General features: G+C 40.2%; 1 protein-coding gene across 1 annotated transcript in view; it reads left to right on the forward strand.

The window, feature by feature from the left end:
- Positions 1-22170, forward strand: part of LOC124554778 (HEAT repeat-containing protein 5B) — a 475467-nt gene that overhangs the window by 443430 nt on the left and 9867 nt on the right. The window contains exon 37 of the mRNA XM_047128424.1: positions 7891-8036. Coding sequence (XP_046984380.1) covers positions 7891-8036 — 146 coding nt within the window. The remainder of the gene's footprint in view (positions 1-7890; positions 8037-22170) is intronic.

Raw genomic sequence — 22170 nt, forward strand, 5'->3', positions numbered from 1 at the left:
TAACTATTTATGCTGAAACTTCTGTAACTGCACAGAATTGAAAGCAAATTTCTGCTATGTGGTGCAATAATGTAAGAAAAATGGAAGCAGCTTCAAAAAGTTTTTTTGGAGGTAATGAACAACATTAGTATTGTTACAGCTCTACTGCAGGTAGCTCTGGCATGTCTTTACACTGCATACAAGTTGAAAAGTCCTTGACTGTGTGTCTATTTAAAAAAAAAAAAAACCATGGAGCTGTTGCTTAAATTGTATTGGATCATTTGTCTACTATGAATATGTCTTCTTGCTTCTGAATATCAGAGTTTGTTTAAAATTTACAAGTCTCTGCAGAACAGAGATAGCTTTCTTCCTATACAGGGTGTCAGAGATTTGTTATGACAAACATTGGAATCAGTTGGGAAGTATTTCAAGAATACATTTTTTTATTATTTACTGTATGAGAATTAAAAGGAGCTCATCAATAGAGACAATGGAAAAAAGTCAGAATGATTTCTCTACGTGGTCATTTTTGGTCTAAGAATTTTGAGATAGGTCCTTAAATAACCTCGTGACTGTTTGTTTTATCTGAGGAAAAGTGGAAAAGTTGTTGCAACAGTCGCCATTGTCATCATCTGTCTCAAATATGAGTAAATATAGTGAGCATTATTAACTGAATGTACACATTGTTATCAAAAATTAGGGAGCCCATATTTTGCAGAACACAATATCTGCGTGAAGTGATGATTACTTGTTATACTGAGACAGTGATTACTCTGTGCAACAGAATTAAATGATCACTGTTTTGAAACCCAGTAATTGTCACCCACTGTGATGCTTAAGTTTGAAATTTAGTTCAAAGGTGCTTACAACCATCATCTGTAAAAGTGGAAAAGTGTGGTGCCCTGCTAAGTCACCCATGGGCTCAATGATGTTTCAAACAGGGAAGGTGTTGACAACTACAAATAAATGGTCATAGCTCAGAAGTTCATGTGATGTGTAAGGTGGGTTAAGGATGTCGCATTGGCACCAAATTTCACCACAGCTCTGCCTAGTGCCACATGTCACATGATCAGAAGGTTGTTAGGCCTCTTCTTACATGGATTTCACCCTTTCTTTTGAAGCCTCTGTGATGGAGGTCAGAACCACAACGTCCAGCATTGAAATTATACAGGTTTTTTTTTTTTTTTTTTACAAGTGGCTGAGGAAAACATTTCAGACAGACAACCACTCACAATCAGCATGAAAAGGCCACAGGGGGTAGCATAAATAATGTCAGTAAAACCACCCCTTCCTTTGGGGCATGATACCCACACATTGCATCATTGAAAATGACAGTTTGCAGTGTGATGAGCAACAGGAAGCCATTCTTCACAACCTTTGAAACTGCCCTCATGGATTTCAACCCATCTTTAAGGACACTGTGGGGCTGCATCCACATGGAACATGACCACATCTGTTTGGAAATGCAGTTTTGCTCTTTTGTACAGGTTGGAACCAGTAGGGACCATCCAAAACCATGTGACGAAATTTGAACATGATCTGAAGCTGCTGAGGATGGGAGGATGCACATTGCCATGTGTGAATAAAACACCAAAGGGTGCCTCTAAGACACTTCCCCCCCCCCCCCCCCCCCAACCCCCTGCTTGTGCATCTGAAAGTAGGCTATATGGAATTGGACAGTGTTGAAGGGGTTTCTGGTTTGCAGGCCTGTAGCATATTTCACAGGTTTTGTCTGTACAGGTACATTTTCAAAATTCTCAGTAAAGGTGGGCGGGTGCCATTGAAGGTTTTGACAAACTGGGGGGATTTTAGAAGGACCCTTTGCTGTTGTATTCACATGTGTCAGTGTTGCATCGTTTCTTGATCACACCACAGGACGACACAAAATAGGAGTGCTGACAAAGAATAAGCACCCTTAGCTACTTCGGATGACATTCAAATTTTTTTGAATGGTCCCTGACTGACTTTCAATCTGTACATGAGAGCAGAAATTGTGGTCTGGATGTGCTCCAAAGAGGTGCAATCATGTTTGATGGGGCTGCAGCCCCACAATGTCAGAGAAAGGTTGAAATGCCCAAGGATGTCAGAGTAGTTGTAGTTTGTGAAGAACATCTTTCTATTGCTAATCACATTGCAAAAAGTGTGGGAATCAATGCCCCTTCTGTGTGAGAATCAACACCCCAGGGAAAGGGATGGTGTCACTGACGTCTTTTATGCAACCCCCCTGTGACTTTTTTGTGCTGATTCTGAGCAGTGGTATGTCTGGCCACTCATAAGAAAACCACATGATTTCAGTGCTGGGTGTCACAGTTCTGACTTCCATCCCAGACACATCAAAAGAAGGGGTGAAATGTTGGTAACAGGCAGTCATGACCTTCTCATCATATGGCATGCCCACAGAGCACTGGGCACCATTGTAGTGAAATTTGGTGATAATGTGACATCATTAACCCACCTTATACTTCACATGAACATCTGAGGTGTGACCCCCCCCCCCCCCCCCCCCCCCCGCTTTCCCCCCCCCCCCCCCCCCTCGCAAGTGTCGATGCCTCTTGAAGCGTCGTTGAGTCTGAAGGTGACACTGGGGGGCACCACGCTTTTGCACCATTACAGAGGAAGTTTGTATGCTCCTTTAAGGGCGAATTTCAAACTTAAGCATTGCAACTGGTGGGAATTACGGTGTTTTGAAAATGTGATCCAATAATTCTGTTCTACAGTGTAGTTCGTACAGTAAAGGAAATTAATATCCACTCATAATGTGATCAGATAACCTCTGACAGTATGGTTCTTTGCTGTTTCAGGCACTTAATTTCTATTTCTTGTATCCCTCACATCTAAATCGTTTCTCCCTGTACTCAGATTATGGCAAGTTTGACAATTAAGTACGCATTCCTTTTCTGTCGGACTGTGTTTAACTACACAGCTTACTTTCACTTTTGGACTTTCTTATGAAATATAGATATAATACATAATGAAAATAATTACAAAAATATCAAGAAATCTTCAGCAGCAAAAAACTAATGCTACTAATCATGATATAACTGATCAGTTAAGAGTTTTAAATGCATACAATCAAACTTCTTCCATATGAGTATTTTCTAAAATGACCTGATATAACAGCTTAAGGCAAGATGATGTCTGTGGTTTCGAAGTATTGCTTTTCCAGTTACCTTGATAAAGATTGACTGTTCATTTCTACATAATTCTTGGAGACATTGGCAAGACAGTTGCTGATTGGTCCATCTTCTGTATCCACACATATTAGTTAGTGTAGTTTATCTATAATGTCTTTGATGTTTGAAGATTAGTTACCTTCAAATGAAAGGAAGAATATCTGGTTTGAGGTTGTGAGAAGTGCTGTCTGGAAATTATTGCAAAGATGTGGCACTTGCAACAGTCATCCATTATGTACCAAAAGGGCAAATGAGATCACACTCTGATTATATTAATGTTTGCTAACAATGCAGAAGCAAACTATACCCACATCATTCCTGAAACTTGAACACAGGTAGTATATTGATATTGATAAACTGTATAATGTTGTATACAAAAAGAACCCTCAGGAAATACTTTTCAACACTATATTTCAGTGACATTGTCTGGAGATTGGATAAACTGGACACAGAAACGTGGAGAATATACTTCGCGTTAATAATAAATGTTCGTTATTTAAGTTTCCTTTGCACAATGTCGACAGGACATGAAAACCTAATTTAGAACCTCCAGTTGGCATTATGAAATTGTAAAGTAGTGCCATGCAGGATTAGCCGAGCGGTCTAAGGCGGTGCAGGCATGGACTGTGCGGCTGATCCCGGCAGAGGTTCGAGCCCTCCCTCGGGCATGGGTGTGTGTGTTTGTCCTTAGGATAATTTAGGTTAAGTAGTGTGTAAGCTTAGGGACTGATGACCTTAGCAGTTAAGTCCCATAAGATTTCACACACATTTGAACATTTGTAAAGTAGTACAAAATAATAATAATAATAATCTTCTTCTTCATCTTTGTGGTAAGATGTGATAAATATGTAACTGTAGAATTCTGTACAATTTGTGTGGTGTATAGAAAATTACATTATAATGGATAAAGTTCACTTTTACCTCTTTTGTGCTGCACAGGAGATGTATTTCAAGGCAAGTTAAAAACTGCTGAACTTTCAGCATTCCAGTAATATTATTTCACAATTGTCTTTTTATTTTCTCTCTCAACTTTTGAATGTGCTGCATTCTACACAAGTTTTTTTCTGTGGCATAGATTTTTCTAAGAAACTGTATTTTCCATTAACATTATACTTGGTAATTCTATTGCAGATCCTGCTGTTAGTAAGATTGTTTTTTTTTCTGATGATGTGTTGTATCAGGTTGCTGCTACAAGCTACAAGTTTCACTTTGTATAATGGCTTTATTCTGCATTAAATTATGATGTTGTAAATGAAGAAAGTCTATTTTATGTGCATGCAACTTAGAATTATTTTTTATGCACAGTTGTTTTCTTTTTGCATATACAGGGCTATTACAAATGATTGAAGCGATTTCATAAATTCACTGTAGCTCCATTCATTGACATATGGTCACGAGACACTACAGATACATAGAAAAACTCATAAAGTTTTGTTCAGCTGAAGCCGCACTTCAGGTTTCTGCCGCCAGAGCGCTCGAGAGCGCAGTGAGACAAAATGGCGACAGGAGCCGAGAAAGCGTATGTCGTGCTTGAAATGCACTCACATCAGTCAGTCATAACAGTGCAACGACACTTCAGGACAAAGTTCAACAAAGATCCACCAACTGCTAACTCCATTCGGCTATGGTATGCGCAGTTTAAAGCTTCTGGATGCCTCTGTAAGGGGAAATCAACGGGTTGGCCTGCAGTGAGCGAAGAAACGGTTGAACGCGTGCGGGCAAGTTTCACGCCTAGCCCGCGGAAGTCGACGAATAAAGCAATCAGGGAGCTAAACGTACCACAGCCGACAGTTTGGAAAATCTTACAGAAAAGGCTAAAGCAGAAGCCTTACAGTTTACAATTGCTACAAGCCCTGACACCCGATGACTTTGACAAAATCAAATGCTTTGAATTTTCGGCGCGGTTGCAACAGCTCATGGAAGAGGATGCGTTCAGTGCGAAACTTGTTTTCAGTGATGAAGCAACATTTTTTCTTAATGGTGAAGTGAACAGACACAATGTGCGAATCTGGGCGGTAGAGAATCCTCATGCATTCGTGCAGCAAATTTGCAATTCACCAAAAGTTAACGAGTTTTGTGCAATCTCACGGTTTAAAGTTTACGGCCCCTTTTTCTTCTGCGAAAAAAACGTTACAGGACACGTGTATGTGGACATGCTGGAAAATTGGCTCATGCCACAACTGGAGACCAACAGCACCGACTTCATCTTTCAACAGGATGGTGCTCCACCGCACTTCCATCATGATGTTCGGCATTTCTTAAACAGGAGATTGGAAAACCGATGGATCGGTCGTGGTGGAGATCATGATCAGCAGTTCATGTCATGGCCTCCACGCTCTCCCGACTTAACCCCATGCGATTTCCTTCTGTGGGGCTATGTGAAAGATTCAGTGTTTAAACCTCCTCTACCAAGAAACGTGCCAGAACTGAGAGCTCGCATCAACGATGCTTTCGAACTCATTGTTGGGGACATGCTGCGCCGAGTGTGGGAGGAACTTGATTATCGGCTTGATGTCTGCCGAATCACTAAAGGGGCACATATCGAACATTTGTGAATGCCTAAAAAAACTTTTTGAGTTTTTGTATGTGTGTGCAAAGCATTGTGAAAATATCTCAAATAATAAAGTCATTGTAGAGCTGTGAAATCGCTTCAATCATTTGTAATAACCCTGTACATCCAGAAAAGTTGCATGTTGCTTTACAATTCTTAAGAATCATGTGATCTTTTGGTTTGTTTCTCATAGCCTTTTTACATTTTTATGTAGATAAGTGTTTTTTAATCCCTTTGGCATCAATTTCTCTGTTGGTTAATGTATTTTAAATAATAATTTCTTATTTATTGCAATTTTGTGTCTATTTTCATTTTGTGCTGGTGTGCATGATGCAGAACTACTATTCCATGGCAATATTTGTAAACAGTTTTCCAATTAATTGAAATTTATTTGTTTTCTGTGTTCATGACTTTACATACTCAAAATTATAATCAGCTCGTGAACAAGTATTTGTCCATCCAGAGCCAAACTACACCTGCTTTAGACATTTATTGGAACATCTTGTTAATAATACTCAAAATTCTCAGTTAAAAATAATTTTCTGTGTAATGAAAAATTTCTGTCATCCCACTCCTGTCCACTTTCATTCACACATTTTTTTAAAATCAGTAATGAGAGTGTACACACTTACTTTCAATGTTTTTATATGAACTTTCTTTCAAGATTCTTGGAAAGTGTGTTGTGATTAATGAAATGTATTGTAGTTAAGTTATAAAGCTTCGTGTACATGCATAGATATAAGAAGAGTTATTTTTAATACCCATATAGAAGCTATAGACTCATGATATCTACCAAAGTACAGCACAATGAAAAAAAAATCTTGGTCTGTCACTGTTGTCACAGTTGAACAGGTGACATTTCATTGAAGTTGGATTGCATGAGCTAACGTAGCATTATGTTGATAGTGTGTGCTTTGATGACATGTTGAGTCTTATAAATCAAAACAAGCAAACTTCCAAACAGATAGATTTTCTCCTATATAAGCTACATTGCAACATGTAGAGCTACAAAATAATAGTTGAAATCCCAGTTCAGTTATTATTATTTAGTGATTTTACAAATATCATCATACAAAAACAATGATAGCACTTGACCAGAGACCTCAGTCCATTCAGTACCCAAATCTTGGTAAACTGGAAAAAACTTTGATCTCTACTTTGGCTTACTGTTGACGGGATTTTATACAGTGATTGAAATTCCTAAAACTCTTAATGATTTGGCATACTCTTGCATTTGATTCCTTCTTAAGTGGTGTGGTATGTGTATGAAACAATAATTATTGACCAAACCTATGTGCATCATGGTAACACTCAAAAAGTATTCCAAAATGGAACTTTCTTTTTACACCAGAATTGAACTTTGAAATCAATGTGTATAACAAAATAAAACTGTGCATTGGACTAGGACTAAAACATGGATCTTTTCTCTATTATTGTTAAACTCGGCTGCTCAACAGTAAGGTTATCTAGGTCTTTCTCTGTAGAAGAGGACCCCTTACTACTTGAACAGCATCCACAAAATGATGCCTCAAACCTTGTAAACATATTGCCTCAAATGGCAAAGACCTGGCTCCAGTCACCCTTCCACGCAGTTTAATTCCATCAGTGAAGATCACCTTGTAAAATGTTAACCTTAGGCTCATTGAAGGAAGGAAGGTTAGATTCTTAAGTGTCTTTAACCCTGTGGTGCATTCGTCCACTGCAGTGGACTGCTGTGAATGGCACTTCTCTGACATTTTCATTTAGTTCTGAGGCTGCAAGTGCACACAGCTCACTTGCATCTTTAACTTCAGGACTGACGGAAAATGCTGAAGAAGCAATCATTAACAGCTGTCCACTGCAGTGGACATGTGCATCGTGTACTGACAATGTTGATCATCAGTCTCAATTGAGCACAATCTCTCACCGGGAAGGAAAATGGCTAAATTGTTTCAAATACTGATTTAGACAAATCACAGGAAACCTAAATGTGAATGGCTTTACAAGGACCTAAACTTCACTACTCGTAAAAGCACTATGTGCATTGACTTTTTTGTTGGTTTCAAGGTGTTCTGTAGTCAGTTGACTTCAATACACCTGCATGGAAAATGAGTGTATGTATGAACTTCACTAATGTTTTGTTTAAGTAAATTATTTTAACAAAGATAACTGACTGTTGTAACCCACAGATAATTACAATTGTTCCAGGGGTGGAGATGCTGTCACTGTTGGTTCCCATCTTGATCAGTTGCTTATTGGAGGGTCCTGCTTTCAAAGAGGCTAACAAATTCCGCCAGATGCTGCATGAACAGTGCCTTCAGAAATTAATGAAGATTGGTCCTCAGTATCCACAGGTAACAATCCAGATAGTATACATGCCATATATCAGAGTGACTCTTTTTACTATAATTTTGTTTATGAGTTTGTACTCGGCACACTATTGTATGCACAAGGGGATGTAGTATACTAGCATCAGTAGTCTCAATTCCGATTTCATTGAGAGAGAATGCATGGAGTGAATGCTGATTATAAGGGGCATTCAGAAAGAAATGGGCTGGAGGCATAATTACAGGAACCAGTACCTGTATGTTAAAAGCATTGACCGTGGCTGTTCAGACACTTGTCCCACTGTGACACAAGGCGTTGAATAGCTGTCTCATAAGATTCCCGGGGCTGCGATGTTAACCAGTTCTGCACGTACACCTGGACGTCGCTGTCCACACAAGTGCAGGGAAGGTTATGCTGATGTTCTTCTTTGACCAAGATGGCCCCCTTCTGATTCACTTCCTGCAGCATGAGACAACAGTGAATGCCCAGCTTTACTCGCAAAGCTTGACCACCCTTCGCCAAGCGATCAAATCAAAATGACCAGGCAGTCTCACCCATGGGATCATTCTGCTCCACGACAATGCAAAGCCTCATATGGCCAACTCAGTCAAGGCACTCCTGCAGAAATTCAAATGGGAGGTTCTTGGCTAACCTCCATACAGTCAAGACCTCTCTCCCTGTGATTATGCCATTTTTGGAACCCTTAAGAAGGCTCTGAGGGGCAAACGTTTCACCCGGATGCCAATGTCCAGCTGTATGTGTGGAACTGGCTAACATCGCAGCCCCAGGAATTTTATGAGACAGCCATTCACTGCCTTGTGTCACAGTGGGACAAGTGTCTCAACAGCCAGGGTCAGTACTTCTAACCTACAGGTACTGGTTTCTGTAATTATGCCTCCAGTTTGTTTCTTTTTGAACACCCCTTATACTTGCGTACTTGTGTGTGAGCTCTCCTTCCTTCAACTTAATGAGCTTATGTTTTGTGTGGGAAGTAATTATATGTTTGTTGAATTCCTGATAGGTGATATTGTGGAATCTTAAGAGCAGATGCTGCCACAAATGGTGTTAATGTCTTCGCTGTTGATGCCACCACTTCCATAAAAGCATAAATAATGTGACAAATTTTTCTCTTTCTTCTCAGTGTCACTTCCATGCACCAGTAAGATTATATCTGGTGTCCCAGTTGAAGTTGTTCTTGCACATTCTTATTACTACTGCCAGTTTAATAACAAAATTCCAGTATGTGAAAGTGTGGTACAGAACTGTTGTTTCATCAAACAGTATTTTGTGTTTATTTATGAGGCTGGTATCTCAAGTACCCATTTTTTAATGTTCCGTTGATGTCCTGTACAGCAATCTGAAAAAAATACGTATGGACTGACTGATGTAGTTGCGTCTGCACTCACAGGGGATATTGTAAATCCCAGGGACCTGGAGGCTGAGACTGTCCTTAACCAGGCACAACATCTCCATTATCTACTTATGTGGTCAGAAAGTAGGTCTTATTCCTCATTTTCCCAGGACTTCGCCTATTTTGCTGGACGTAGCACTGCAGAAATGAAGGAGCACAGTCAGTGGCTCATCACATAATTGTTCAATATTTTCATGTTTCTGTTTCTTGGAGATTGCTGATTTTGTATCACGTGAACCGTAGCCATTGTTGTGGAACCCATACTTCAGATGATTAATTTTGGAATTCAAGTAGTCCTTGTCAGAAACTATTTCAGCACTGTATATCAGTGTATTTGATATGGCTCTCTCCTGGACTGAACAGTGGAAACTCTATGCTGTGAGATGTAAATCAGTGTGGGTCAGCTTATGGTACACAGAGTGGCCAGCATGCCCATCCAACTTTCATTTTACTATAACATCTAAAGTGCTTTCATGCAATGTGGCCAGACTATAAACATGTTGTCAACATAACACTAAAATGAAGATGGGTGAAAGAAGCCAAATTTATGCTTGAGGTTTTACCCAGCAGTGATATAGAAAGAGATCTGAGTATATTTTTTACATCTGAAAATTATCTTGAATTTTGGCATATTTCGTTAGATAGTTAGATATTTAGTTAATTACATGTTCCATTGATCATTTTGCATGGTAGATCGTAACATTGTGGAACAAGTCATTTTACATTCACATTGAACATGAATTTGTACATATGGTTGCACTCTGAACATTTGTAAGTACTTTTATTTGTTTATTTTGCATTTTATTTCATTTTTTACAGAGAAAAAGATGTGCAGATGGGTGTTAGTAGTTGCTACCCACCACCTTTTACACATTATAATAATAGAAATTGTTGTATGGAATAGGAGGAGTTGTCAAGGAGAAACTTTCTCTGTTTGTTTTCAAGTTTTACTTTGCTGTCTGTCAGTCATTTTATGTCATTGTGTAAGTGATCAGAAAGTTTTATTGCAGCATTGTGCATCCCATTTTGTGCAAAGACCACCTTAATGTGGAGTAATGAATGTCATTTTCCCTTCTGGTATTGTAATTACATCATTCCTTTTGAACTGTAGTGGATTATTTACAACAAACTTCATTAGGGAATATAATGTGAAGCAGTAGTCAGAATGCCAAACTCCTTAAACAGATGTCTACAAGATGATCATGAGTGAGCACCATGTATTATTCTTTCAGCATATTTTTGCACAATGAAGACTTTGTTTCTTAAAGATGAGCCCAGAACATTATTCCATATGACATTATTGAATCAAAACATGCAAAAATATGTCAGCTTACTGATTTGCCTCTCCCCAAGCTTTGCTGTGATTCTAAATGCAAATGTGGCTGAACCAAGTTTTTTTAGGAGCTCCAAAATGTGCTTTTTCCAATTTAAATTCTAATCAATATGGACACCTAATAATTTGGATGTTTCCACATTATTTATTATTTCCTCTCCATGTGTTACACTTTTTATTGGTTTAGTACACCTAGATGTGCAGAAATGAATATGCTGTGTCTTTTTAAAACTGAGAGTGAGATCATTTGCAGAAAACCAGTCAGTGATACTTTTAAGAACTTTGTTTCTTATTTCTTCTGCTTCTGTATGTGTACTTGGACTGATTGCAATACTAGTGTCATCTGCAAAAAGAACTAATTTTTCTTGTTGTATATTAACTGGGAAATCATTTACAAGTATGAGGAACAATAGTGGCCCTAGGATTGAGCATTGGGTAACCCATACATGATTTCTCCCTAGTCGCACTAGTCCCCAGACTACAATGGTTGAATTACTAAGTACAATTTTCTGCATTCTTTTGGTTAGATATGACATTATACATTGGTTGACTATACCATCATTCCTTAAACTTCAGTTTATTTAGGAGAATATTGCAATTCACAGAGTCAAATGCCTTAGATAGGTTGCAAAAAAACACCAACCAGTAAATGGCATTCTCAGTAGAGGAACCATTCTGAAACCCAAACTGTGATTTACTGAAGATATTATTGTTGCTAAAGTAAGATACTACTCTAGAGTATGTCATCTTCTCAAAAATTTTGGGAAATATTGTCAGCAGCGATAGTAGTCGACATTTTTCTTATCGCCTCTCTTAAAGAGAGGTTTAACAATAGCATATTTCAGCCTCTCTGGAAAGATGTCTTGAGTTAGTGATGCATTACATATATTGGATAAGACTGGTCTTATTAAATGGGAACAAATCTTTAGTACTGTATTGGAAACACCATCAAAACGAGATAAGCCTGTATTTTCAAGAGAATGTCTAATTTCCTTAATTTCAGGAGGAGAAGTTGATGATATATTCATACTACTGAATTTTATGAGAGTTACTTTTTCAACATTCTGCTGTGCATTTTCTCTTGAACTGTTTGTCCCTTTGCTTTCCACGATATTTAAGAAATGATTATTAAATACATTTGCTAGCTGTGACTTATCATTTATAGCCCTTTTGTTCAGTACAGTTCTGATGACATTACCTATTGATGCCAACCCTCTGTATATAGTAGTATCATTCACAATCAATATCTTGTATGAGCTCTCATATTTTTTCAGCATGTTTCATTAATGATGTGCTTCTGGGTGTTCTGCTGAGTTGTTGCTTCTGTTCTATGTGCAATATTTTGAAGACTGACTCTGCCATCTTCTTCAGGTGCTGCAAGTTCTGCTGTTATATGCACTCGGTTTCTGACTCCGAACAGGATGTGAACTGCTGTCGGTCTTATGCCACCATTTACAACCGAGTTAGCCCCCAACACCCAGTATGACCTTTGATGATCTTTTGTTTTCCAGAGCTTGCTCTGGTATTCAGAGAAATGCAAATTCTCTCAGCATTTTCGAGCTCTGATATATGCATAGATCTAATGGTCAACAAGATCTTTATCAGCTGAGTGCTATACTCAAAGCCTTTTTTAAATTGAAACCTCCATCCCTGTTTATTAGGTTTTCTGACATCTTTATTTCAATAGACTCCTTAATTGTGCTGTCCCAGAAACTTGGAATTTGCACCACAATACTGATCTTGTCATATTTCTCGCCCTTCTGGCCCAAGCTGCTGGAGTTGGCAGTCGTGTGCATGAGGTGTGCTTGCTTTTGGGTATGAATGCTGTGTGTTTCTCTTTTGATGATGAAGGCTGTGCCTGAAAGCTTTGTGTAAATGACTTTTAATTGTGCCTGTCTGCAACTTATTGTGTCTTCTTTATGGTAAGTAACAGTCTGTCTTTTCCTACATTGATAGTCCTACCTAGAGTTTCCATTATTTGATTCCATGATTATATTTATGGCATGATTATAACCATGGTAGTGCTTGGTTGTTTCAGTCAGATGTGTTGCTGATGTTCCTCGCATCTCTCCTCAACAATTCTGATAGTCTGCTCTATGTAAGACATACCACATTCGCCTGGAATGTGATGCACACCCAGATTTCCGAGACCTAGATATTGTTTAACATTACTAAGAATACTTTTTACCTTACGAGGGAAGGACATGGTGTGGAGCTCACCAATTTAGCTAAGACTGTGTGGGTAGAACCAGACAAATGCCCCTTTTGAGTCCCTACATAGCTTGTCACATTAATGTAACCCCAGGCCATGTTTGATGTCAGCGTGCAATAACCCCTCACAGATGGCAGGTGGCAACACTAGCAGTGGAGGGTATATAAAACATGTCAGGTGCTGGTGGGGGAGGGGGTGGATGCGGAAAACAGTGTAGTCGTTGTTGTATGGAAATAGAGTGAATTACCTGATGTCCAAAATTGCATGATCATGGGCTTTCTTCATGGAAAAATCACGCTATCCAAAACTGGCACTGAGGCGACTGTGGTACACCATGGACCATAGGTGACAGTGGGTAACATTGGCTGTAGAAATATGTATGGGTGAATAGACACGCAGCTGTTGCGCAACTAGACACCCATATGAACCGAGAGACCACCAACAGTGTTTCTTCAATGACAGTTCAGCGAATGTTGCTGTGTATTGGCCTCCTCAGCAGGAGCCTGGTTCATGCACCCATGCTGACTGCTGTCCATTGGTGGTGAAGACTGGTATTTCCATGCCAGTACTGCAGTTGGACATCCAAAGAGTGGTGACAGGTGGCCTTTTCAGATGAATCACATTTTGTGCTCCATCAGACAGATGACCACAGGTGTGCATGATGTGAAACATTTGAAAGCAAACATGGAGGGAGTGTTATAGTCTGGGGAATGTTTTTGTGGCATTCACTGGGTGATGTCATCATACTGGAGGGCACAATGGATCAACAGAAGTATGCATCTGTCTTTGGGGACCATATCCACCCCTACATGCAGTTTGTTTTTCCACTGCACAATGGTATCTACCAGCAGGACAATACAGCATGTCACACAGATCACAGTGTACATGCATGCATGGTTCCAAGAGCACCAGGATGAGTTTACCATACTCCCCTTGCCTCAAAACTCCCTGTATTTTAATGCACTTGAGAATCTGTGGGACCACTTTAATCAGGCTGTTTGTGTCGTGGATCCTCAACTGACAAACCTCGTGCAGTTTGCCATGGCACTGGTGTCAACGTGGCTCCTTATCCCTGTTAGTACCTTCCAGAACCACATTGACTCTCTTCCTGTATGTTTTGCAGTGGTCCACTCCGTGAAAAGTTATTATTCAGGCTTTTGTCAGGTGGTCATATTAATGTGGCTTCGACAGTGTAGAATGTGTAGAATATCTCACTTGAATGGGCCATAGGAAAAGGTAAAACACTCTAAAGATTTTTGGATAGAGAGTGAGATTTTTTCAAAGTAATTTTGAACTCAGAGGCATGGCGCAGTCATCTAGCGTATCACTGGCTTGTGTTCGATTCTCACTGAAACCACTTTTTCCCCTTTTTTTTCCCTCCCATTTTATTTTCTGCCTCGCAGTGTTAAATTATTAATTGTAAATTTTAAATATATTTAATCAGTTCAGTTTATTTATGTAAAAGAAACTTTTTAATTCAGTTGATATTACTTTAATTTAATTAATTAATATATTGAAACAGTTAATTTCATAATTGAAAGAAATTTTGAATGAAGGAAAATTTTCCAAAATTTCTAACATTAAGTATCTGTTTTTTTTATGTATTATTAGGGGAACTGCATTATTTAGAGTGATGATTATCAAAGAAACATTTAAAACATAAATATTGTTCACACTATGCACATTTTATGAAATCATTTTTTGAGCAAGAACATTTTGCCAAAATAAGCTTCAGTGAAAACCCTAGTCATGCAAGTTTTTAAATCCAGGTCTTCCTCTGTTGATTTTGATGTGTTCCAGACATACTAAATCATTGGGATCAAAACAGGAGCATCGAAGTGATGCTTCAAAATCAAATTTATTTTAATTTCACCTTCTCTTTACAGTAATTTTCATTGTTGTAGCAGTTCACAGCAATTCTTAGAGATTTTTGACTGTGTTATAGAAATATACATCACAGGATTGAAGAAGATGAGTACATTTTGGTGGAATGATCTGCATAGTACATGTTACTTCACCTTCCTCATTGATGAATGTCTCATCAGACAAGCTACCCCATGAATTATTGTTAGCAACATATGGCTTTTATGTTGTTTCCAAGAATTTTCCATAAAGATCTTCTGTTAGTTTTCCTGGCATGGAGCAAGTAATAACAATATTCTTATATTCTTCTTCTAATTTCTTGACAGTAGCAGCAACTCAAGGAGCAAGTTTTTTGGCAGAATCTTGCTTACATAAAAATAGAAGGGGTGACACTTTCCTTGAAGCAGTTCAACTATACTACACTGTATAAGGGTGGGGAATGTTGATTTTTTTCACCAAGATTGTCTTTTCACCATTGTGATCCAGTGACCTGTTATACAGTGGTTCATACTGGCACCAATGCTTGGCCGTGTTAATTATATAATGTAGGTTGAATGTTCAAATACTTTACGGGTTTGCTGTCGGGTGACATTGTTGACCACCGCCGATATTTCGGCGGGAGCACACCCTGCCATTCTCAAGGCACAATTCGCCGGGAAAAGTTAAGGTCTCCTATATAATGAAGGCTGAAGTTTGACATTATATGTCTCATCTGTGTACAAAACTTCTCCGCTGCTTCCACCATTTCTTCCAAAGTTGCAACATCACTTTTGTTGATGAATGTGTTGAATTTTCAGTGTCTTATTGAATGTGACATCATGACACTTCTTCAATTACAGGCCACATGTTCTGCAGACACATGTTACGTGTCTTTAATGCAATGGTTTCCATTCCCTTCTGCACCCTCATGCCGTTGATCATTGCTGATTCTTCCGCCTTTAGGGACAGTTTCCCACCCCTAGGACAAGAGAGTGCCCTGAACCTCTGTTCACTCCTGCACCCTCCTTGGCAAGGCCATTGGCAGAATGAGGGTGACGTCTTATGTCGGAAGTCTTCGGCCACCAATGCTGATTATTAATCAAAATTGAAGTAGCGGTGGGATTCGAACCCGGGACCATAGACATTTTGATTATGAATCAGACACTACCCCTAGACCACGGGCGCTTCATTATAAATTGAAAACGTGCAAGTGAAAAGCACTGGTGAAATTTTTTAAAAGACCTTCATCAAAAGGTGTAGTTCAGATTTTTTCTCCAATCACTTCACTGGTAGAAAATTTCTTGTTGTATTTCCATTTTCCAACAAAATAATAAGTTTTTATGGAAAATTGCTACAGAGGTGTGATGAGACACTGTTAACAACTGTAGAGTGTTACAAACAGTCGGAAAAAAGGTATAGTAAGGGCCAACTATAGGGGATATGGAGCTGTTGCCAGAGCCATGTGCTCTGAGTGCATGAAAGAGAACAAAGAAAAAGGGTAGTGTGGGGTTATGATGACAACAGAATGTTGCTACTGAAGACCGGTTGAAATCACAAAGCACACTGTACAGTAAATATAATTCAGAAATTTATCATTTACAATAATCCCTGTTTAAATTTATTAATTAATCAAATTAAATTGAATATATTACTTTTGCGTATATAAATTGAACTGCTTAAATGTATTTAAATTTCATAATTGATAGTTAAACAGTGTGAGGAATGAAATAAAAAGGGGAAAAAAAGAAAAAGAAACTGTAGCAGTGAGAATAGAATCCAAGCCGGTGAGTTGCCAGACAGTGCCCTCGACCACTGGGCCACATCATTGATGTGAGAGGGTGGGGGGTATCACCCACACTCTACTCAAAATCTTCACGGTGGGTCTTACTATTTACTATGGCCCACTCAGGGGAGATATTGTAGGAACTTGAAAGGTGCATGTACCTGCTTCTGCTCACACTGTTTGAGCCAAATTGATGAGTCCCATCCTACAACCTCTTTGTGACAAGGGAGCAAAATATTTCTGATGCCATGATTCCATTTGAGTCAACCGATCATTCCAGATATTGGGCCAACATAAGGCAGCTTATTGATTTTTGACTTCTCTTCCTCAGTCTCATCCCCTTTCTCAGGTGTATCTGATTTTGATTGTACTGCCCATTCAGTTAGATGGTATGAGTACCTGTTCCTTCAGAACACTATTCGTAGGTGTTGTAATTCTCTGACAAGGTACTCCTTATTTGGAAGTGTTTGAGCTCTATGGATCAAGCACCAAATTTCTTTGTGACAAATGGTGATGGCTTGAGGCATGGAGATAGAGGTCAGTGTGCACAGTTCTTTTTACATACACTGTGACCCAGAGATCCATCCAGTCTTCTCTAAACAAGCACATCGAGGAAAGGTTGTTGGCCCTCATTTTCAAGTCCCATCATGGATTTTACATTACTATGGATAGAGTTTAAATTTTCTAGGAACTCTTCAAGTTTTTCCGCTTTCTGTAGTCACACACCACTAATGTGTCATCCACATACCAATAGAACCACATTAGTTTTGACTTGGCAGTTTTTAGTACCATTCCTTCAAATTGTTCCATGAATAAATTCACGACAAAAGGCAGTAATGGACTACCCATTGCCACACCATTGGTTTGTTCATATTTCCTGATGAATAGGAAAAGGAAATAAGTTGTCAAAAAATGCTCAAAAAGTTCTGTGAAATAATCTTCAAACTGCTCAGTGATTAGTGCCAAGGAATCGGACAGTGAAACTCTCATAAAGAGGGAGACTATGTGAACATAATATCCCTATCCTTGGGCTGAAATTGACTCAGATGGCATACAAAGTCAACGAGTTGTGAATGTGGTGTTCATGCTTCCCCACATATTTGTGAAGAATGCATCTCTGTTATTTTGCCATCTGGTATGTCTGTGTGCCCATATGACTTTGGATCATAGAGGAATGCTTCCTTGTGTATCTTAGAAAGACCATGAAGCTTCACTTCTCTGGGAGTGGTACCACTCTCTGATGATTGCTGTGGATGGTAGCTCACTGGCTTTTTAGTGTGAACTCTTACCATGGACTGGTTGGACCATGCTCTTGCTGTGAACTCACTGTGGACTGAGTGCAGACCCACTGTAGAGGCCTGGTGGCACTGGTTATACTGTCAGGTGGATGAATGCGCTCAGTTCGTGTGGTTGGCTGCCGCTGGTCGAGATGACAAGCTGCTTGCTCATTGGCACTCACTGTAATGTGATATCGTCTGAAGAGTGATTGGAATCTACAGAAAGTGTGGCAGTGTAGTTCCATCAGCTGCAGTGCTGTGTTGGGGTGGTTGTCACTATTAGCTTTGCCAAACTGCTGTACCTGCTGATTATTCGACCAGTGACACGACGCCATACAAAGGATGTCATCCAGCTGGCACCAGTGTAACAACCCTTAATGATGTTACATGTCAAGCCTGACTCATTAAGAACATTCATCTTCCTCTCAGTTTTATTTGTAGGATCGACATCTATCTGTCTGTAGGTAGCTACATCTTTTGATCAAGAATCTTCTCACTGTAGTTCACATGTGACATTAGCACAGTAGCATTGCCTTTTTTAGCTGGCACAAGTATAGTTGCCTTAACCTCCCACATATTTCTCAGCACTACTCATTCTTCTTTATGAGATGTTGGGTCTTAACATTTGCATCTTGGTAAGTGGTCAACAGGTTTCGCAGTGAACCTCTTCTGCTGCTTCTGGTGAGAAAGAAGCTACAGTATGCTCTATAGAGCTAATATAATCTGCTGTTCATAACATTTAAGGACTAGATGTGAAATTTAGCTCTTTAGCAAGGCTCTTCACTTTATCCTCACTCGGTTGTTCGTCAGGGAGATTAATTATAGTATGCCTCTCTGAATATTGTCTTGAATTTTTGTGTGACTGAGTTTTGCTTTGTGGCTTGGAGACATTTTCAACTACATTGATTCGAACTGTGTTCATATAGTGCTGTCGGTCGATTCCCAATAATCTGCATAGAGTGTGGCCAACATGTAAAGATGGAGCTCAAGAAGTTCTTTTGCAGTGACATTAAGTATTCATTGGATGTCATGAAGTCTTTCCTGTACTAGAGTCTGGCTTGCATAGCACATAATCTTGTTTGCTGCTTGTGTGTTAGTAAGATTTTTGTATCTGCACAGGGCATGACAGTGCCACAAAACTCCCACTGTCAGAACAAAGTAAGTATACTAGCTGGTGCCGGCTTGACTGCAAAGCCCAGAGCTGAACCCCAGCATAGGGAAAGAAACTTTATCTGTAGGTCAAACTACAGGGAAGCAGAGAGCCTGAACACCACAAAGAGGCGAGCACAAAGAAAAACACAAGTACAGCCGATGTGATTTAAGGACTAAATGTGAAATTTAGCTCTTTAGCAAGGCTCTTCACTTTATCCTCACTCGGTTGTTCGTCAGGGAGATTAATTATAGTATGCCTCTCTGAATATTGTCTTGAATTTTTGTGTGACTGAGTTTTGCTTTGTGGCTTGGAGACATTTTCAACTACATTGATTCGAACTGTGTTCATATAGTGCTGTCGGTCAACTGAGCATACGGGAACACATTCACAGGCGAGTAGATAAAGGAAGGCAATGGTTCCAACACCATGGGCCTTGCAGCGGAAGTCTCAGAAATGATTGCCTCTTGCACTTCTGTGGGCAAAAGTAGGTTGCCAGAGGGCACAATGGGGATGGCAGCAGGTATGCACATTGCTGGAATTGGGAGCTCCTACCAGGAATATGTCACTACCGAACCCGTTGCCCGGCTTGCTCAGAGATGGCTATGTCATGAGTCCAAAAGCTTGCAACTGATTGGAATGACCAGTCAGCTGTTCCCAATTGACATCCTTCACAAACAACTTCCGACCTTCGTGGCCCACCACTAGACCTGGGAGCCATCATCGCTGCCACCAGCTGAAAGACTGGGCCCAAAAGCAGCCTTCTGATGAAATCACAGTAAACTGTCCAGGGCATGCGACTCAGGGTGCAACAAATCCATATGATCCCATGGCCTGTGCACATGCAAATGTCCTACCAGACTGCACCTGTTAATGGGCATTGATTGGTACATGGTGAGAAAGCTAGAAAGTGCATCATCGTGGGACAATGCAGACACAGACTTTTTCATTTGGGTCTTGAATTTTCACACAAAAAGCACTCCACTTCTTAGTTAGAAGCCAGATGAAAGGGGCTGGTAGTCAGATGCTGGAAACCATTGTGGATTCAAAAATCTTCAAACTCTCTGACTCAAATTTCCAGCCGTTACCAGATACAAGGGTCTGAGGGGGAGCCCTTAATAGAGCAAATGATACACAATGTGTGAATAGTAGCTCTTGATGTCATGGAAAACAGTTTGGCAACATATAGGAAATAGGACAAAGCATCCATTACCAACAACTTCATGCTTCCCAAAAAGGGCCCCACAAAGTTGCTGTGGAAGCGCTCCCAAGGGTGCTGTGGGACCAGCCAAGGGAGAAACTGACTAGGTGGCGGAGCTTGGTTCTGTTCACAATCCATACAAGCCTGCACATGATGTTCAAGATCATGATTGATCACCAACCAGTAGGTGTGATGCTGTGCCAAAGCCTACATGCCCCAGTTTGATCCATGCAGCAGCTAGAGTATGTGAGGATGTAACAATGGAGGGACAGCTTTTCAACAGCTTTGCTCATACATGGCAGACATGAAGATCCCTTGGATCACATTGAGGCAATTACGTAGGAGAAAAGAAACATAGGCCATGCCAACCCTGCTCCTGAAGGAGCACGCTCGGCCCATCTTGTCCAGGCTGGTGAAACTACTTTCCGATAAAACAGGGCAGCAGCCATAGTGGGCATAACCTCCAGCACCAACAAAGAAAAATTGAGCAGTGTCTGCTAAAAGGTATCATACAATGTCAAAATGAAAGCCTTTTGTTAGTTGAACTCTGGATCTGGTCCCGCTGGCAACCATGATAGTTCACCTGCTGGGTGGTGGACTGGTAATGAATGTCATAGCACTGAGAAAGAGTGCTCACCTGCAGTCAGTGGGCAGTCCTATCTGGGAGCTTGGAATGAGGGCCAAATAAGGAAACCAGTGGCTTGTGGTTGGTGAAGGGTAGGCACTTCACTCCATACAAGAAAACATGAAACTTTTTTATGCCAAAAATGATAGTGAGTGATTCTTTTACCACCAATAAATGATTAGATTGCACCACAAAAAGTGTCTTCAATGCATAAGTGATGGGCTGCTCAGTGCTATCTAGGTTCTGATGTGACAGGACCACACCTACGCTATACTTGGACATGTTAGCTGCCAAGGTTAGTGATTTAAGTGGTGTAAAAGAAGCCAAACAGGGAGCAGAGCACAAACAGTGCTTAAAGGACTGGATAGCCCATTGGCTATCCACAGACCGTACAAATTTGATGCTCTTCTGGCAAAGGCAGTTATGAGGATGGCAAGTGTACATGACCTGGGGAATGAACTTAGCATAACAAGAAATCTTGTCCAAAAGGAACTGGAGCTCCTTGAGGTTCTTACGCATCTGCAAGTTGTCGGTGGCTTTGTTGTGCTCATCTGTAGAAAAGAGGTCATCTTTGCTAAGCACATGACCCAAAAAATGTCCCTTTGGGGGAAAAAGTGCCTTTTCCAATTTGCAGTGAAGACCATTCTCCAGAAGGCATTGGGAAACCACCTGTAGATTTCGTAAATGCCCTCACGCATGCAGCCCATGAACCAGAAGCCACCAGGGCAATTTTGCCCCAGAGAATGTTCTGAATCAACTGCTCCAAATATCGTCGATAAATTCCTGGTGCAGATGGAATTCCAAAGGACAGATGATTAAATTGATAAAGCCCAAAGGGGGTTTTGAGCACCAAGAAACTGCAAGATGTGGTATCCAATGGCTACTGTGCGGGTGTGCTATGCAGAAAAATACTGGCCCACTGGCAATTATGCCAGCAACTTCTTCAGCTGTGGAGCTGGATACAAGTCCACGACACATTGCCTGTTGTTTAAAATTGTTGCAAAGGAGCAAGGTGCCATCTGTGTTCTGAATCATCACCATGTGTGTGGCCCCAGTGTGTCCCACTGACTTGATGAAACAGGAGGAATGATGCTGAGGTCTTGCCAATGCTGCTACTCTGCCTTGACCTCGTCACACATGGCGAAGGGAATGGGATGGTGGTGACAAAATTTAAGTATTACTCTTGGCTTAAGGAAGATGTGTGCCTTGAAATTTATTGCCCAACCCAAGGTTTTCTCAAACAGCTGGTTGTATCTTGTTGTAAAGGGACAGATTTAGACACTAAATGTTCTTTGCCCAGTACTGAAAGCCAAAAGCAGAAAAGGC

The sequence above is a fragment of the Schistocerca americana genome, chromosome X, assembly GCF_021461395.2.
Source record: "Schistocerca americana isolate TAMUIC-IGC-003095 chromosome X, iqSchAmer2.1, whole genome shotgun sequence".
NCBI lineage: Eukaryota > Metazoa > Arthropoda > Insecta > Orthoptera > Acrididae > Schistocerca > Schistocerca americana.